We start from the raw sequence: 17537 nt of genomic DNA on the forward strand, positions 1-17537 counted from the left end.
ATTGTTGGCGATAGACGTGTGTTGCTTGCGGGACTGTCGGTGGTCGCTGCATTGGTGCAGTTCGCTGAAGCGTATTTGTGTCTTGTTCGGAGAAAGTGACTAAGTGTGGCGTGGAGTACTGATGATAAGTTCCGATTTTATATTCACTGTCGATGAGGAGACGTAGATGAATGTTCGAGAAATGAATCTTTCTTGCACGACTTTAGTGGATGAAATTGAACCGTTTAATTAAAAGTCGAGATTGATCATCATTTAACCATAATGCTAATAAATCGAATTCGCCTTACGATTATTGTTAATGTCTGCTTTATTGAGAACGATTGCATCTTATCTTCGATTGCCATTACTTACTGCCGATATTTTTCGTTCAAAGAAAAATAAATCTTTATCATCTTAACCATTCTTACAACTACTACGAGTTCTCGTCTCCTTAAAGTAGGAGCCTCCGATTGAGCTCTTGTATTGTTTTATAGAGCTCTGCCCACCATAACAACCCTGCCACAGTATTTCCTTTACGATAGCCGTACTTTTAGGCTTACTGTTATTAGTGTACGGAAGTCTCTCGAATGCCCCATAGTACTCCACTTATACAGGCTCAGATCGATTGTCAAACTGGTGGCCAAATATTCATAAAGAAAAAGAACAAGACAAGATTGCGGTTAAAGAATAATTAATAAGTCTCTATGATATTAAGAACGGCCTTTTCTTCTTTTTTCACTTAACTGATATTAAAACTATGCAAATATAGAATTGTTGATAGGATAAAGTGTGATCATACATTAAAAAAGTTATTCAAACTTTTGTTGTTATTGTGGTACAAACATTTCCTCGATTTGGAAGTTCGAATATGTGAAGTTATTTTTTATGCATGTGCGAATCATCAAGCCGTCATATTTATCATAAAAATTATATTTTTAGTATTTTAATTAAAACCCAATATAGACAGTTTAGTAAATGAGAGTTTCTGACATATATTTTAAGAAACTCGCGCCACACGGTGGTCTATAATTTTATTAAGGTAAATCGTACTATTTATAATTAATAATTAAAAATTGCTCATAGCTGAGCTACTAGATACGGATTTAGTATTTCACTCACGAAAGCTCACAGGGACATCGCCTTACGCTCCGAAAAAAGGGCGGGAAGAATTTCCAACCATTAAACACAACCGCTAACGACAAGGCAAAACCCCAATGAATCCCTGGATGATTGCTGAGTATTCGTCCGTTTTTCTAATGATCCCCATCAGTTGGGCCTCCGCAGCAAGCAAACGCAATGATACGCAAGATGGACACAAAAGTAGAAAAAACACATAATTTCTAGGCCCTCGAAACCCGTAGACTTTTACTTTTATTACCTTCTTTTGTACTTTTCTGTCTCGACCACTAGCTATGGTGAGAGCGTACACACATTGAGAAGCGGTCAGCCCTAAAATCGGAACGTACATCATGGAAAGGAGGCTGGCGAAAGGTCAGCAGCATCCGTGTGCGAGTGGTCATTAGAATAAATTTACATTTAACTTCCCTCGTGAGCGAACTTCCACTTCGCGTAGGCTTCGAGTGGTCCCAAAATGCCATGAATGCGGGGCGAAAGGTGAAAAACTTTGCCGGTGCAAAAACTTCCCCCCAAGAACCCACTCTTCGACGCAAGGCGCACATGCAAAATGAACGCAGGCTCGCTAAGCTGCTCCTAGGGGTAGTTGTTCACACACCAGCACAAAACGAAAAAAAAATCCATCGAGAGTAATGAGAGTCTAATGGGCTCTCCGGAGCCTTTGCCCACAGCCGGACCTAGGATCCCGGACGGTTTGCAAGAAAACGATGGTAGGCTTAAAGAACAAAAAAAAAAACGTAGAAAAAGTAAAGTAGTAATCGTATTATTAGATTGATGATTGCCCAACATCGGTACGGTCCACACCGTGGGATGCTGCTTTTCGAGGCTATGAAGTGGGAAAACTTTTCCACTCCTGCTGCAGACACCGTAGCATTGGCTTAAAAGCATTATGAGTTATTTATGACGAGAGGAAATTGATTCCTTCCTTCGGTCGTCGGTTCGGTAGCAAAGGCACACCTATCGGTTCGTTGGCTACGTTAAAGGGCTCCCCAGCTTCGGCATCAAGTGCAAAAGCTGAAGAAGTACACCGACATTCCGCACGGCAAATGAACAACCGGTATCTGCCCGATTGAAGCATGGAAGTATGGACTCTTCATCATAGCGTTTACAAGAGCACCGAAAAGAAAGCACTGACAAGCTCTTCCGAAGCCCATCAAATGTGCTTCGGTGCGATTGGAGTTCCGAGCACCGGCGCACCAAAAAGCCCCGAGATGGCCAAGTTAAACAGATTGTTTACGGGGAACTCTTTTGGCTTAATTGAAATTTATAAAACTTTCCCTCCGGCCCCTGGCTGCCTGGCGTGACCGGATCTTCCACACCGGTGCCGGAGAGATGCTTGAAAGCGTTACGTTCTGGTAAATGGAATCTTTGAATAAATTAATTTGGAATGCTCAAAAGTCTCTGCAGTAGCGTACGGAAAATTCCGTCACCCGGTCTGGTGAGAATGCGGTGGTGGTCAGCTGCAACTATTTAGCTGCAATATTCCACAACTTCTCGTTTCTCGCTACTTATCCGTAACAAGCAAATGGTCGAAATTTTTGTTTATAATTTGTAGACAAAACTCTTTTACAGTCAGCTTCCCAAATGGGAGCCTTTCCTACCCACACCAGCGGGTGTTGGTCCAATGCATTCTACAGAAAACGAGTACGTAGTGACGCGGGATTGGTGGAAAGGGACACTTGCAAGCATTATGAAAAACTCATGCAGCTGAGCTTGCCACTGTCTCCGGCATTAATCCGAAAATTGTTTTTGTATTTCCATCATCACCATTTGCTGGGAGAGTTTTTGTCATGCAAGCGTTTCGCTTCAAATAAACCACCGTGATCGTTTCACCTTCATGGGAACCCATTTATTCAACAATACTTCCAATCTGAAGAACTATTCATCTATCTCCCACACTTTTGGTGCAATACCCCTTACCATTTCTAACGGCTAACGAGGGGTTAGAACCAGCACCAAACTTTCCGATTATTCTTGATAGCTTTAAAAGTGCACATAAATTGTGAAACTTTCTCTTCTCGCTGTCGCTCTCTCCCTCTCCATTCAATGATGAAGTTGGGGTGGTATGAATATTAAATTACAGATAATTACTCAACAGTATGGGAAAGTTTCCATGATTCATTCAGTTTTGAAAGGACATTAGCTAATAAGTGTAATAAGCGTCTGTCAGCTTTGCTTTGTGAAATAAGGCTCAATTTGAGAACTGTAAAATTCTTCAATTCAATCCATTATGTTAGAAGTTATGGCGAGTTCACGAATTGTTTCGCTCTGTCGACATTTTTTATAATAAAAGTTCCATTTAGAAAGTAATTTCAATATTATTTTTGCCAATGTTTCACTCCAACAATCAATGCATATTATTAGCTTTTGCGCATAATGTTCGTTTCATTTTAAACTGTCATAAAATTAAAAAAAATATATATAAAAATTATAAAAAAATATATAAAAAGGTTTTAAAAAATATCTGAAACATGTCCTAGTGCTTGTTGAAAAGGATGAATTAATTTAGTTGAATCTGTTCAGCAATCAAAAATAAATCAGGGAATTTGAATCGTGATTAAATTGCACTTCAGACCTTCTAATTTCTCTACTCTTCCGATTTTTTAAGCGATTGTATATTCGAACAAAACTCTCATTCAAATTTCATTGCACTACATATTAACGCCTATAATTTATTATTTTAATCTTGACAAATTGTTTGTGACAACATTCCTTATCAAACTCGTGCAAATGAAAGCAACATTTGAAGTGTTTTGCAGAACAGGACCCAAGGACAGAAGAAAAATTCCATGGCTGCGAACTGTGAAACCAATTCGAACGTTTGCACCTGCTCGGGATATTGTTCTTCATCAATAAGCGACCATTGGATCACAACTGCGAACAAGTAATCCAACATTTCCGTCATCTGATCCGGATTCATCGTGTTAGAGACCCATCAATTTGATGCGGAAAGGGGTATCCTACCAAATACCTTTCTTGTGTCCAAGCTGTGTTTTGTATCATCGGTTTGTGGACACACCTACGATCTTTTCTCTGTGATGGTTCTGGGAGATTCTAACTTTCTCTACAACAAAGAGCATTACATCTAAACCTCTACATTTCCGAATTTCTGAGAGTCGGACACAAAACATATCTTGTGTTGAAAATTCCCTCAAAACTCATTTCGACAACCTAACTATTTAGTGCACTTCAATCCATCCAGTGCAAAACAGGATTATAAACAAGAACATAAGCTGTCAAAGAGTGTAAGGTTGCATTTGAACCTTCCTAAGTCTCCGGTATTTGACGTTTTCCCCAAGCTTTTCCCAAGCTAAGATTGAAAGACTTCCGGAAAGAACGGTATCCGTGGAGTCACTTTACGTAAACTGTCGATGGATCTGGTAGAAAAATCGCAAACCAACATCTGTCCTCAGTCCAGAGATCCACATTGTATCTGTTGGTGGGAATACTAAAATTCCACATGAAATACTTGGGTAGAGCATAATCGAGTGTCTTCCACATGCTTAGTATGCTCCCTCTTTGAGAGAGATAAGTTTGCAAAGTGCTCTAAGCTATTTATCCTTGAAGCATGTGGTTGCAAGAAATATCAGTCATCGTTCTGGATAATAATCTAAATTTCGCAGTTTTATCAGTCTTATCAGTTTTTAGTAACATTTCTCCAAATAAAAGGAACTCTTATCTTAACGATCTTTAAATGTTCTTTGTGAACCCTGTACGTCATCCCTTAATCCCCCTTAGTTTTCCTTCCTTTTTGTGAATTAGCGTGTAAGGTCTCATAATTTTGATCTCAGGTTTATGATCTCAGGAAAAACCTGTAATTTTAATAAATGAGTGTTCCTCTCAACTTAATCGTCTACAAAAAGCTTTAGTTTTGCCATTCAAACAATCATTACTGTTGAAAAAAACACTCATTCCTATGCTGTATTCACTTCAAATGCCACCACTTCACGGTTGCAATATAAAAGAAACAAAATTTGCACCCACTTCATTTTAAAGACGGGTTTTCTTCTCGGGCCACAATTTTGTTCGTAGCTAAATGCACGAACCATCCAACGGTTGAGCTTTTGCGAAAAGCGATTATCAACTTTCAACGCAACAAAAACATACAACAAACTACCACCGTAGGCCATTGTTCACAGCTTTGCCCGACGTTTAACGTTTTGCATCTCACTAAACCGGTGGCGTCTGCTCTATCATTAGGAAAAACATAAATGCCTAACGCGGCATCCCATAATGCATCATCATTCATCCTTTCGGTTCGGCCGCACGTTTTGCGCGGTGTGATGGTTGGTTAACAAAACAACCACCCTTGAAGTGGGACGATTTCTAAGCTGAAAAGGGTTCTGCACCATGCGCCTAGCAGCCTACGTTACTGCCTTTTCGCAAGATTTGCACAAAAACGACAGAAGTAATTTTCGTAACGCGCTAAAGGTTAAGATCTTTTACGCGTTGGTGCAAAGCAATCTTACATCTCCTTCCCCAGGTAAAACACTATCCAAAAAGGAAGTGGTTTTTAGTAATGAAGCCCGACCATTCATTTACCGCACGGAAAGCGAGACCTTTTGGTGTAGGTACGCTTGAACTGGTAGGAAACACCGACAAAAGGTGTTTAGCACTAAGCCTCTTATGCTCGATTTCACACACACACACACTCTAGTATGTATGCACAACAAATCACACCGTTAGGTGGAGAAGCTTCGTGCCAAACTGTAAGAAGCGAACCCGCGACACGACACGTGGTAATGAAAGCTTGAGCGCGAAATAATTATGCAACACCGGGTGCAACATGCTTCAAAGTGCATCCCAGCGTTTCCCACTAAACGCACTAAACGTCTAGCACATTTCGTCCAACGTTTGCATTCTCTTCTTATCAGTGCAATCTTATGCGCTGTCACATATATGCAACGCGCAATAGCACGATAGAACTCTCACATACATTTACTCACTTAAACCATGGATGTCTCTATCAAGCGAGAAGAAAAAAAAACATGGGATGCGCAGTCAACTGCAGCTGAGACCCCAACCGATTGCAATTGCACTCCTCCGAGAGGATTTTTTTTCTTTCCATTTAGCTATACGCTATGCATATGCAAACATACATTTACTCAGCAAATGTTAACGGTGAAGTGGTTTCGGAGGGCGTTTTGAATTGCAGGACGAGCTTCAGTACGTTGCGTTTCGTTTTACATTCGTTGGTGTAGCGCTTTGGAGGTTTTTTTTTTATTACGCACACCGCCTTCATCCCACCCTAAAGCATATCTTTTCGTGCAGTGGCATAAAAAGTCATAAAATTAATTCGTGCTTAGTGTCGGGTTATTTCTTTAACCGTTTTTTTTCTTTCTTTACTTCCTTCCTTCGGTATCGTGACCAGCAAAAGCATACGGCTGAGAGTTTTAAGCATCAGATACAGAACTTTGCACTTCGTGTATGTATTTCTCTGCCTCTCTCTTTGTGTGTGTGTGCCTGAATGTAAATGCAGCAGAATCCGGGCAGTATGCTTGGTTAGATGGTTAGCTTTTTCGCTCGGGTTAGCAGCCCTTAGCCGTGGCACGTCAAGTGCATAAGAAATATGCAATAAATTGGTGCGAACGCATGCAGCTAGGGTAGCCTTCTTGCTGCGCTGTGGGACCGGTACCAGCTAGATTTTCCACCCGATATGCTGAATTACGTACGTAGTCAACCGCACGCCATTACTAAACGTGCCCCAACGTACTATTCGGCTAATGGGTCGGAGTCGGCAAAAAAAGGCAAACGGAGCTGTGTTCGGGATATCAAAGCTTTGGTTAGGAAAGCCACCCTCTGGGAGGGGTGAAGATGATGGTAACTTAGCCGTTGGTGTGAATGCTGGAGATGGCATGATGGATGGAAAACTGGGGAAAATGGGTGTATGTTGGGATGCGATTTTACTTTCATGTTGCGCACAGGAGCGAAAATCTTATGCTCTCTCCCCTCGGGGGATGGTGTTTTTAGTACCTTGAATGTGTGTGCAAATTACAAAAACCGGTCAGAAACAGGTGTGAGCGAAACTTATATTATGATACACAAAATATTTCAATGGGGTTTAATAGGAATAATTGGTGCGTAAATTAGTTGAGCAGTTGTATTGCTCGAGTCTCATAAAATGTTAAAAAATTCGTCCTTAATATATTTGTTTAAAAAAACAAAATAAAACACATAAAAACATTTTTTCTCCATAAAATAAGTTCCGTGAGATCACTACAAAGATAACCTACAAGTCTGTTACGTTTGTTCTGGTTCAGAAGTTTTTTGTTGACAAAAAAATTTCCAATATGATAAATATATAAGATAATGCTTATGGTATTCATGTTAATTGATTAGATAAAGCATATGCTTTTTAAAATTATATAAACTTTACAGATAAAATGACATATTTCTTCAGCATTTCTTTCATTTTTCAACCATTTTCATCCGACATTTAAACAATGTATTTTTCAAATTTCAAATGCCACCATAACTGATGTACATCAAGCATTTATTAAACCGAAACGTGATAAAGAAGTGCTGTTGTGTAAAATCCCTATAAAATCCCAATTATTTAAATTTCGAATGATATTCACAGAAAATCCGTTTAATGTTCTATTAATGCTAATGCATAAGCATTCCTATTAAATCGCTTCACAGCTCTGAATTTCATTTGCTACAAAATGCTACAGTAAAATAATGGTCACAGCTTAGGGAATGGCAGAACAAAAATTCGTCAATTTGGCATGCATCAATCAACGACCAAAAACTCGAAAATAGCTCTAGAGCGCTTGCTAGAACGATCGTACGAATATCTCTTTTCGTCTTTCCTTTGAGGGAGTAACTGCAAACGATCCTGCACAAAGTAACGCTCCTATTTATGCACTGTGCCACAATCGCAATGACTTCAATTTTGATTTCGATAATGCGCTGTGCATGATAGTGAGGACGGAAAAGAGAGACACTCACACACACAGCTCGTAACGAAACGATATGCAACAAAGGTTCGTCCACGCGAGTGTACCATTGTTCGTGCAATCGTAAATGCAAATCGAGCTGTGTGCGAGCATGGTCGGAGAGCACTGTAAAACGAGGCCAAGTCTATTTTCCATTTGGCATTGGCCTTGCGACTGATTTTTTCCCCCGGTGAGTGATTCGGACGGTGGCGAATGCTCGGGTGCATTGTTAACTTAGATGGAGTAGAGAAGGGAGTAAGTTTAGGAGTGCGAAGGGGAGGATTTGAGGTAGGCCAATTATACTAACGCCGTACCAACAGCATATTATCCTCGTAAGCGTTTGCTTCACGGTGCGGTAAACGTGTACGGGGCATGTCGATCCTTCGGTTGCGACGCCAAGAAATTGACTGCGGACTAGGTTTAAAAGCTTAAATCCACCACTTGCGAAGCGTAACAATGAAGCTTTCGAAGCGAAAAAGATAGCGAGATATTTCTTTCGTCTAATGCACCCCTCCCCCGGGCCGGCTAAGGGGTGTGCGGATCCGGTCGGTCGAACGGTGAAGTAGCGCCCAGCAACGCCAATCGGACGTAGAATTAATTGAATCATTTGAATTTTAATTTGAAATTTAAATTAATTGAAATTGATTGCGAGCTATTGTAGGGCGGTGAACAAAACCAGCTTGTTCCCCATCTGTGTAGTAGTGAGACGCCGGAATCCGGTGGGTGGAAAAAAAAGGTGGAACAATAGCGTGGCGATAGGAAATAGGACACAGCAGTACAAGCAGCACAAGCATCATGCATAACTGCATTTAGTGGATTTGCTAGTTGATTGTTCGCCGACTGCTGATGTTTGACACAGTGAGTGCGGTGATGCATTTATCTTCGTCGCTTCCGGATGCTACGTATGCATGTCCTAAAAATTCTATGATTCATCGAAACAAAAAAAAATGTAACACAAAATAAAACCCATCATTTGATCGCTTTTGTTTCGTCTACTGTTCGGACGACAATCTAGGAAAAGGATATTTTGCTGTTTTTTATAATAAAACAAAAATTGTTTCCGTGCTTGATCAAAAAAATAAACCCAACCGGATAGATGAATTAAAACTAAAACTATCAAATTTGTTAGGGAAAAGTGAAGGATAACAAACCAAAAAAAAGAGGAATGCACCCAACAGCAACGAGTGCAAAACAGAACAGCCTCCAATTGCCTTTATGGGCTGCATAACGATGATGCCGAATATGGAACAAACAAATGAAACAACAAAAAATCGTACACAAACTACAAGTGTATGCAAAACCGAATAAAAAGCTGGCAGTGCTTCGCTTAGAAATTTTGCTAACTACCACGAAATGGGAAATGTACCAATCCACTGCATAAAAAAAAGATTGTATGAAAAAGATCGATTTTCATGACGCTAGCATTTTGCATTGTACAGAAGCAATGAATCTTTAGTGCCCGAAGTACCCAATTGTTAGTCGGGTACGATTTCTTTTTTTATTTTTGTCATGGATTCAGGAATTTGCTTGTTATGCGAAACTGGATGAATAGAGCGTGTATTTGCGATTTGGTAGCAACGTAAGTGTACGGGTACATTGAATACTCACTTCACGGAAATTGGGCGCAAATAGCATGGATTTAATAACTCTGCTACAGACTACAGAGTTTTATCATATTTTGCAAGTCTATTTTTCTTACATGTGAGCCAATTTTGTTATTTTGTTAGTGTGCTTTGGTTCATATAAGTGGTATAACTATTTTAAAAAGCTTTATTCAATGCTTAGTTATGGATTAAATTTATGTTGATTTATTTCATTATTAAAAATTAAATTGATGCATATTTTATTTAATTTGAATTACGATATTTTCAATCAATGCTTTTGCAAAGGCAAACAATGTTTTGTTTACCTTTAATTGTATAATATTTAGAAATATGACGTTTTACGAATAAGAGATTTTTTTTCAATATTTTTTCTTCAACATTTTTTGTAGTGTTATGGTTTTTACTCGGTATTTTCAAATCTACTAGATAATGGAGTTAATGGCTCATTTTTCAGCTTTTAAAGTTATAATTATTTTATTGATTTTCGTTTGCTTTCAAAGGCTTCATAAGATAAAAACCGAAAACTAATTTTGTATACTAATCCTACGTGTTTCTCTGCTTTTTACGATACGCTACTAAATAACAAGACAAATGTCCCTTAAGTAATTTTTCCAATAAAGATCAAGATCCAAAATACCTACCTCTGAACTTCTGACATTCGCTGAGTTTCTGGCATAATATCTCTCTCTCTATCTCTCTTCTCTTATTAACGCCTAAACGACTACTAAACTTATTTTACCACGTAGTCGGATAGTCAGTCCTTGCTACTGGGGGACGGTGTGGGTGGGATTTGATCTCCCGACAAAACAAAATATTTCCACAGAAAACCTAAGATGGGAGAAAGGGGTTTCGTTTGTTTGACTATTGATTGTAGTAGTTTATTAATAGTTTATTGAATATATTCATAGATCTAGCTACATTCTTTATCTGAACCATTAGTTTGTCTGCATTCTTAAATGATTGTCAAATAAGGCAATCGAGCAAAGGCCAAGCTTTTAAGCCACATGTTAGCAAAATACTTTACTATCCAAATACAAAAGCCGGCTTGGTGCTTATTTGTGTACGAAATAAATTACCAGTGGTAACGTTCGATGATGCCGTCGCTCAAAGCCATAGCTGATGAAATGGGATTTCCTTCTGCCCTGTAAGGACGGGTATGTGATATCAAGGCCCGACACGGTATGGTACGCGATAAACATGAACCGGTTCCGGCTGAATGAATTTCCACTTTATGATGGCATACTCTTTGTTAGCCAGTTCGAGTTTCTTTTTTCGTGATTGAAGACATATCCGGATGTGCTGTATCTGTCATGACCGTGAGTATGTGTGTGTGCGCGTCTTGTCTAAAACTGCGTGCGTGCCATTCCTGTGTCGTCCTTATCGACACGCACACATGCCTAAGTGGTAGAAGGGCATGATGGGTGGAAAAATGAAAAACTTTCAACCATACCAATGCGTTATGTGTTTTTCTCGGAAAAGACAAGCAGACAGGCGTTCGTGACCGTGCCGACAAATAGAACCCGTGAAGGGGGATTGGACCCGACTAGTAGGGAAATTTGCAGGCACGATGGAAAACAGGCCATCCGTTGCCCCGGGAACCACATTTTACTGTGCTGGTTGAAGAAAAATTTGAATAATTGATTATTTATGCCCATGCCCCCGGTGGCCTCGAGGGGTTCTCCCGGACGCAATGTTTTGCATGCTGTTGACCAGCACTGTAGAAAGGCGAGTCATTTATGCTAGGGTGAGCGAGCAAACGATAGAAAAATATTTTTAAAAAATATTTTCCTCTCATCGTTTCTGAGAAGCAAACTCTCGGAACGGGGCAACATCAACTACCGCACCAGGATTGGAGCTATATTCCTACGGTTATTTACCATTTTATTTGCTTGTTTGGTAACCCTTTCCAAGAATGTCAGCCGCGGGAGTACGCGCGGTACTCGTTTGTTACCAGCAATTGGTAGATATTTTTTTTGCAATTTGTTTCCACCATGTTTGTGGTACGCTGGCAGCTGTGGTCATCGACTTCGGTTGTCACTTGTCGCCCAGTTGCTGTCCAGCTTTTTCATCCATTTGCCCTCGATCTGTTGTTTTTCCCTGGTAAAATACTTTCATTTACCTTTTTATGCTTGAGGTAGCATGCTGATGCTTTTTCTTGCGTTAAGTCGGTTATTTAATTACTTACATTTGTCTAACAAGATGTGGTGCACCGGTGGTGTTGTAATTGATTGTTTTATTCCATTCTCGGTAACGACAGCACAAAAGGGTAATGCAATGAAATTTATATGAAAATGGAACAGAATTTGATAAAAGTTTTGTACAAACCCGTTTGTACAGAAATTAATTCATTTACAAAAACCCCTGTTTAACAGAAATTTGTTGACAGATGTTTATCTTACACAGATATAAAATCAAACAATTCACGCAGAAGATAGAAAAATATCTTCTACTTTAGTTTTGTTTCTACAATACTATATTTGTTGATAAGGGTATAAAATTTCCGAGAAACCAACAAAATAAATAGAGCTTTCATAAATTGTCTTTATTGCGAAAGTTCATTTCATGACGTGTACCACAAGGAAATGACATTCTGAACTAATTATGTTTCCCCGATGCAATGACAGTGTTGCGTCTTCGCAACAGGACTTTTGTTTCAATCTACTTTCCGACACGAACACGGCACAATTTCTCTTAACACTCTTTATTTGGTCACGGGTGTAGCGGAGCGTTAAAAAAATCACTGTGCTTTCTCTGCGCGTTATGATCGAAAAAGTGCGTATCACGCTTCGACGCACACTTTTATCCTCGCTAGAGCCGGTCGTCAACCCATCTCGCCGGTCATCGCTCGAACGCTGTTTTGGGCTCCTTCGGGATCCTCTAGGCGAGCTTGCTGCCCTTTATGGAGAAACAGCGCAAGCTCTGAGATGTTTTGTATCCATCTCGGTCGGACTGTTTACATTCGTAACAGACAGCTTCACTAACAGCTTGACGTTCACTCCATGATAATGGCACACTTTATAAACGACAAAATTTGCATGATGTTCTCAGATTTGCTCTTTATTCGACTGTTTTTTATGAACTTCTTCGCTTGTGCTATTTATAATCAGTGGCGGATCTAACGGAAGGCAAAGTAGGCGACCTCCTAGGCCCCTCTGTCGGTCAGGAGGACCTCGAAAATGAGAATGTTTGAGAATATCGCTATCAGAAGAAAGGTTTGCACACTCGCAAAAGCCAAACAAATACAGCCTGCAAATAGGCAGGCATCGATAATAGTATTATTCTAATATCAGGCCTTGGCGCTTGTCCATTCATTCACACATGGCCGCCTTCTTTCGTTGGTGTTCTGTCAATGTTATAGATTTTCGTTCAAGTAAAAGTCCCAATAACTTCTTTCAGTCATGCTCGTCTAGCTATCTTCTGCTATAATTTCTTCAACTCCGTTCAATATTCGCTTGTTTAAGTAATCTACGATTAGTATGTGTCCGTCGAATATAAATCATGCTTCACTCTCCACTAAGAAGCCATTTTCACTAAAGCATTTAAAGTTCTGAAAGTTATTAGGTCTTTCAGATAATATTTTTGATACTTTTAAGATCTCACTCATATCTCATTACTTTCAAAGGTACGCTGTCATTGAAAACCTTGGATTCCTTCAAGTGTGTATCGTAAACCTTGGATTCTTTGCACGTGGGTTCAGACGTGCTCTAGAGCTTCAAATAGCTTCGTTTTAAATGAAGAATTAGTTTTGGTCAACACTGTCATCAAGAATCGTTCTGATTGAGATTGTCGCGAGAGCATTGTAGAAGCCTCGCAGTAGTTTGATCCAACAAGACCCAAAGAAAATATTTAAGTTTTGGCACAATTCTTTGTTTTCGCTTGTCCTGTTGCGATTACGGACTTCTCTTCAAGGTCCGCTTGGATCAGAAACTGCTCCAGATTTTTTTTGCAGAATGTTAGTTTGTAGTAATTAATTTAGAGAATTGTAAAATATTATGAAGTGGTCACTTTATTTTACATTCCGCGGTATATTATTCGTTCATTATTCGAAAATTTTCTTTGTGATTGATTTCATGGCATTTAGTTCTACTGCTTCTGGCAAAAATTTTTGTGGTTGTCTGACGGATAATAATAATTTGCTTTAATTGCACGGCTCACCAAAAAATTGCGTACTAAATTGGTACCCTCTTTGGTAGGAGAAAAATGAAGAAAAAATATTAACACAATTCATGGAAACCATTTCGCTTTATAAGAATTATGAGCAAAAGATCAAAGCAAATGCCGTCATGAACATGAGACGAAATGTATAATTGATGGTTTTGATTTCTAAGTGTGTGCGTTCCTTCCTTTGGTAACCTTTGTACACGGGTCTTCCGGTGAATTATTCTGCTTGAAATTGTAACACATCATACGGCCCAAAAGACCCGGAACCTGAATAAGATAATGGCGGGTAATGGGTAATGGGTGTATGGAAATGGAAAGATTGGTCTGGTGTCACGATCCACAAGCTTTCAACCCTACACTGTGATCCCCTGTGCGACGCTGATTAATGGCGACTATCGTGCCGGTCGGCATCAAGGCACCAAGGCGTCTTCACCCGTCACATTAATGACATGGTTTTGACAACTTTCGACAAAACAGGGGACAGCCAATTAAAGCGTCTTCTGATTAGCGTGATATTGTAACGACTGACACACATACAGCGAAATTCGGCGCGTGTAGTCCCATGCGTGCCTATCTTTCCGAAAACGGAGAAAAAACATCATTCAAACGTGATGAATGTTGATGAAACCGAAAATGACACGAAGCGATGGGCTTTTCCGGGCTGGCATGCCGGGGGTTTTTGTCTTCGTGCCATGGGAAGGGCTTTAATTAGGACAATAAAAGTCATTAGCTCTGAAACTCGGGTGGATGGTATGGGAAGGTGGAGTAAAACAAAAAAGTAGGACGGTCGATTTTACGCGCGCTTGTGTGTCGTCGTTGAAAATGGTACGCAAAATTAGCGCCATACACACACTAATCTTCACAAAAGCATTCACGCCGGAAAGGGAGTATGTTGCCGGTCCGGTATAGCATCATGTTTTCGCTTTTGTTCATCACGAACACGTCCGCCTGGAGTAGTTTAACCAGCATGATACGTTTTCACCGACACGCTACGGAAAGGATGTTCAAGTTGTCGTGCTACAATGCGTTGGCCGCTCGCTCAAACTTTGCATGCTGTAAACATTCTGTTTCATTTCCCATTTTCCCATTCTTGCGCTTCTAGCCGTTACTAACTTATCGTGTGTTTTTTCTTTCTTCTTTTCCACAGGTTTTTGCCACATGTGAACCCGCGAAGTTGAGTGACCGTTTTATGAAATGTTTTTCACTGCCCGTCTCATGCTCGTGGAACGGTTCCGGGATGGCGGTATTACATTTTTTTAAAAGCTAACGATCGTGCGTAATCTTTCGGGTGAAATGAGCAAGAACGTAATCATAAACGAAGACGAAACCGATTGAAACGCGGTGGAAAAAAAAATGTTTTGCACCTGAGTAACGATAACTTTTTCCCCGACTCAATCGTCGCTTTTTCCCCCAGACAGTGGACAGTGTAATCGTGAAGAATGCTTTTGTCGGTAAATTCTACATTCGTGTTGGTTCACCTTAAGCTTGGTGTATGGAGCAAAATGCACTAAAAATTGCATCCACCATTCCGGGAAACCATTAAGGAAAGCTTATAACTTCTTCCCCAGCTCCATCCCAGGCTGTCCGAACATGTTCGTGTAGGTGTGAAATATTAATTTCACGGGTTTAAGTCATCTCATGCACACGGTTCCGTGTTGTACCACGATTCATGTCGCGCAAAGTGAGATAAATTGAATGGCACGGGACATTTTGCACCGTACGGCAGGATGACGGGGTCAACTCGAATGGAATGTTTAGTGAAACGATAGTGAATGCAGTTTCTGTCACATTTGGTACATGCTACCAGCGGGGAGGGAGTAACAAACGGTGACAGCCTTAAACCAAACAGAATGTGAAAGGTGATCGATGGGCGGATAATTGAAATAACGTGCTTTTGGACCGTTTGCCAAGAAAACACACAAACCCGGTTTAAGACAGGTGTGAGTGGAAAGTGGAATTGAAAAGCAAAGTTTAAAGGAATTTCTTTCGAACGAAAATAGAAAGAAAATAGTGAGTAAAATGATGCTGGAGCTTAAATTGATTCTTCTCTGCCTGCCCTCGATTCTGCTAGCCACCACGCTGGATTCAGGTAAGTTTAGATTAAATGAAGAAAATTGAATATATAATGATGAGTCGAGGCTCGATGAGGTGTTTATTGTTCGATGATTCGCACAAAAAGAGGACGATTCTACCGGCTACCGATCGTACGATGCTGTTTCTTCGACACACACGTGCGCACATGCAGTTATGAGTGTCGTATCGCCTGTATATAACGCCTAGTCCTCTGCTCTGGTCCAGTACCGATATGCCTTCTCCTTGGCATATAACTCCTCCGGGGGTAAGAGTCGAGACGCCCTCGTCTGACGGATGCAGTTGTTCGTGAGGCTCATCATTTTGTTTTTTTTTTTACGTATCATTTTTTCATAAACGTTATAATAAGTAATCTTAATACTAGCCCTATCTAATCCCTAATCATTACTGCTTCGCTTAAGGAAGAAGGAAGATAAATTTGTCGGTATATTTTCAAGACTTTACAAAATTAAAGTGTGGAAATATGACTAATTCTTATTTCTGTAGTTTACAAACGGAATACATAACATTACAAACAGATACAATATGTGCTTAACTTTCAAGTAATTTCAAAGAGATCATTCAATTCTTACAGTTTTGAGTCGCTTTATCTTACTCTTATGCCTTTTTACTCCTCTGATATTTTCGAACGTTTTTCTTTAACATTTTTAGCTTTAGTTTTGATCGCTCTTGGTTGAGTTTTTGTCCTGATGTTTGGAACTACGAATACGTCTGCAGACTCCGTAATAGATGGTGGAGAATTTTTCTTGATATTTCGGTTCAGTTGTCGTTTAACCGCGTTATCTAAATTGTGTTTTGCGTCACAAAAAAGGCGATTTGCTGTTTCCAAAATCTGTGCTGGGTTATCCTGATTTGTTTGGTTGAACGTTAGTTCATTTGGTGTGAACTTAGTGGCAGAATGAATTGTATCATTATATAACGCTACTGCTATTCTTATCATGGATTTTACATCATAGCCTTCATATTTGCTTTTGTTTGAATTATAAATCTCGGTGATTGTGCTATGTGTTCTTTCGATCTGTCCATTTGATTCCGAGCACGACGCGTATTTCAATGCCACTCTTAATGAACCCAAGTAGTTTTTCAGTTGAGTCGATCTAAAGGTTGTTTCATGATCCGTTATAATCTCTTTTGGTAGGCCGTATTGCGCAAAATATTGAGTAAGTTTTCTTTGTACTTGAATGATATTCTTATTCTTGATATGTAGCATTTGAAGATGTTTAGAAAAGGAGTCTATTAAAGACAGGAAACTTGTATTGTTAATGATATAGATGTCCATGTGTATCCTTTCTAAAGGCTTGTTGGTTATTGGTCGTGGAGATATCATTATGTTATAAGGTTTACGATCAAACTTATGAATGTTGCATATTTCGCAGTTATTGGTGAATAGTTTTATCTGCCTTTGCATATTTGGAAAGAAGTATGCTCGTCTAAGTTTACATTCAACTTCTGAAATGCCGCGATGCGCTCTGTTATGTTCCGTAGTTATGAGAATATCTTGCTTTTGTGTATCCGGTACATCTTCTACTATCGTTTGTGTTAATATGAAATGACCTTTGATAGAAATATTGTTTTTGAACGTATCTTGTACTAGCTGAATCATATTTTCTGGGGCATGAATTGCAGTTTG

The 17537-nt window shown here is 39.7% G+C and overlaps 2 protein-coding genes across 8 annotated transcripts in view; one reads left to right on the forward strand and one right to left on the reverse strand.

Annotated features, from left to right (window-relative positions):
- Positions 1–17537, reverse strand: part of LOC125772037 (bifunctional heparan sulfate N-deacetylase/N-sulfotransferase) — a 670071-nt gene that overhangs the window by 557382 nt on the left and 95152 nt on the right. The gene's annotated exons all lie outside the window — the stretch shown is intronic.
- LOC125772065 (zwei Ig domain protein zig-8) overlaps positions 1–17537 on the forward strand; it is a 235959-nt gene that overhangs the window by 51641 nt on the left and 166781 nt on the right. For 6 of the 7 annotated variants that reach the window (XM_049443399.1, XM_049443406.1, XM_049443402.1 and 3 more), the window contains one exon: positions 14964–15905. In XM_049443399.1, the coding sequence (XP_049299356.1) occupies positions 15836–15905 (70 nt within the window). In that variant the 5' untranslated portion in view covers positions 14964–15835. Of the gene's footprint in view, positions 1–4880; positions 6539–14963; positions 15906–17537 lie in introns of those variants that run through there. The other variant, XM_049443405.1, reaches the window with a different exon arrangement.

This window comes from Anopheles funestus, chromosome 3RL (genome assembly GCF_943734845.2).
Source record: "Anopheles funestus chromosome 3RL, idAnoFuneDA-416_04, whole genome shotgun sequence".
NCBI lineage: Eukaryota > Metazoa > Arthropoda > Insecta > Diptera > Culicidae > Anopheles > Anopheles funestus.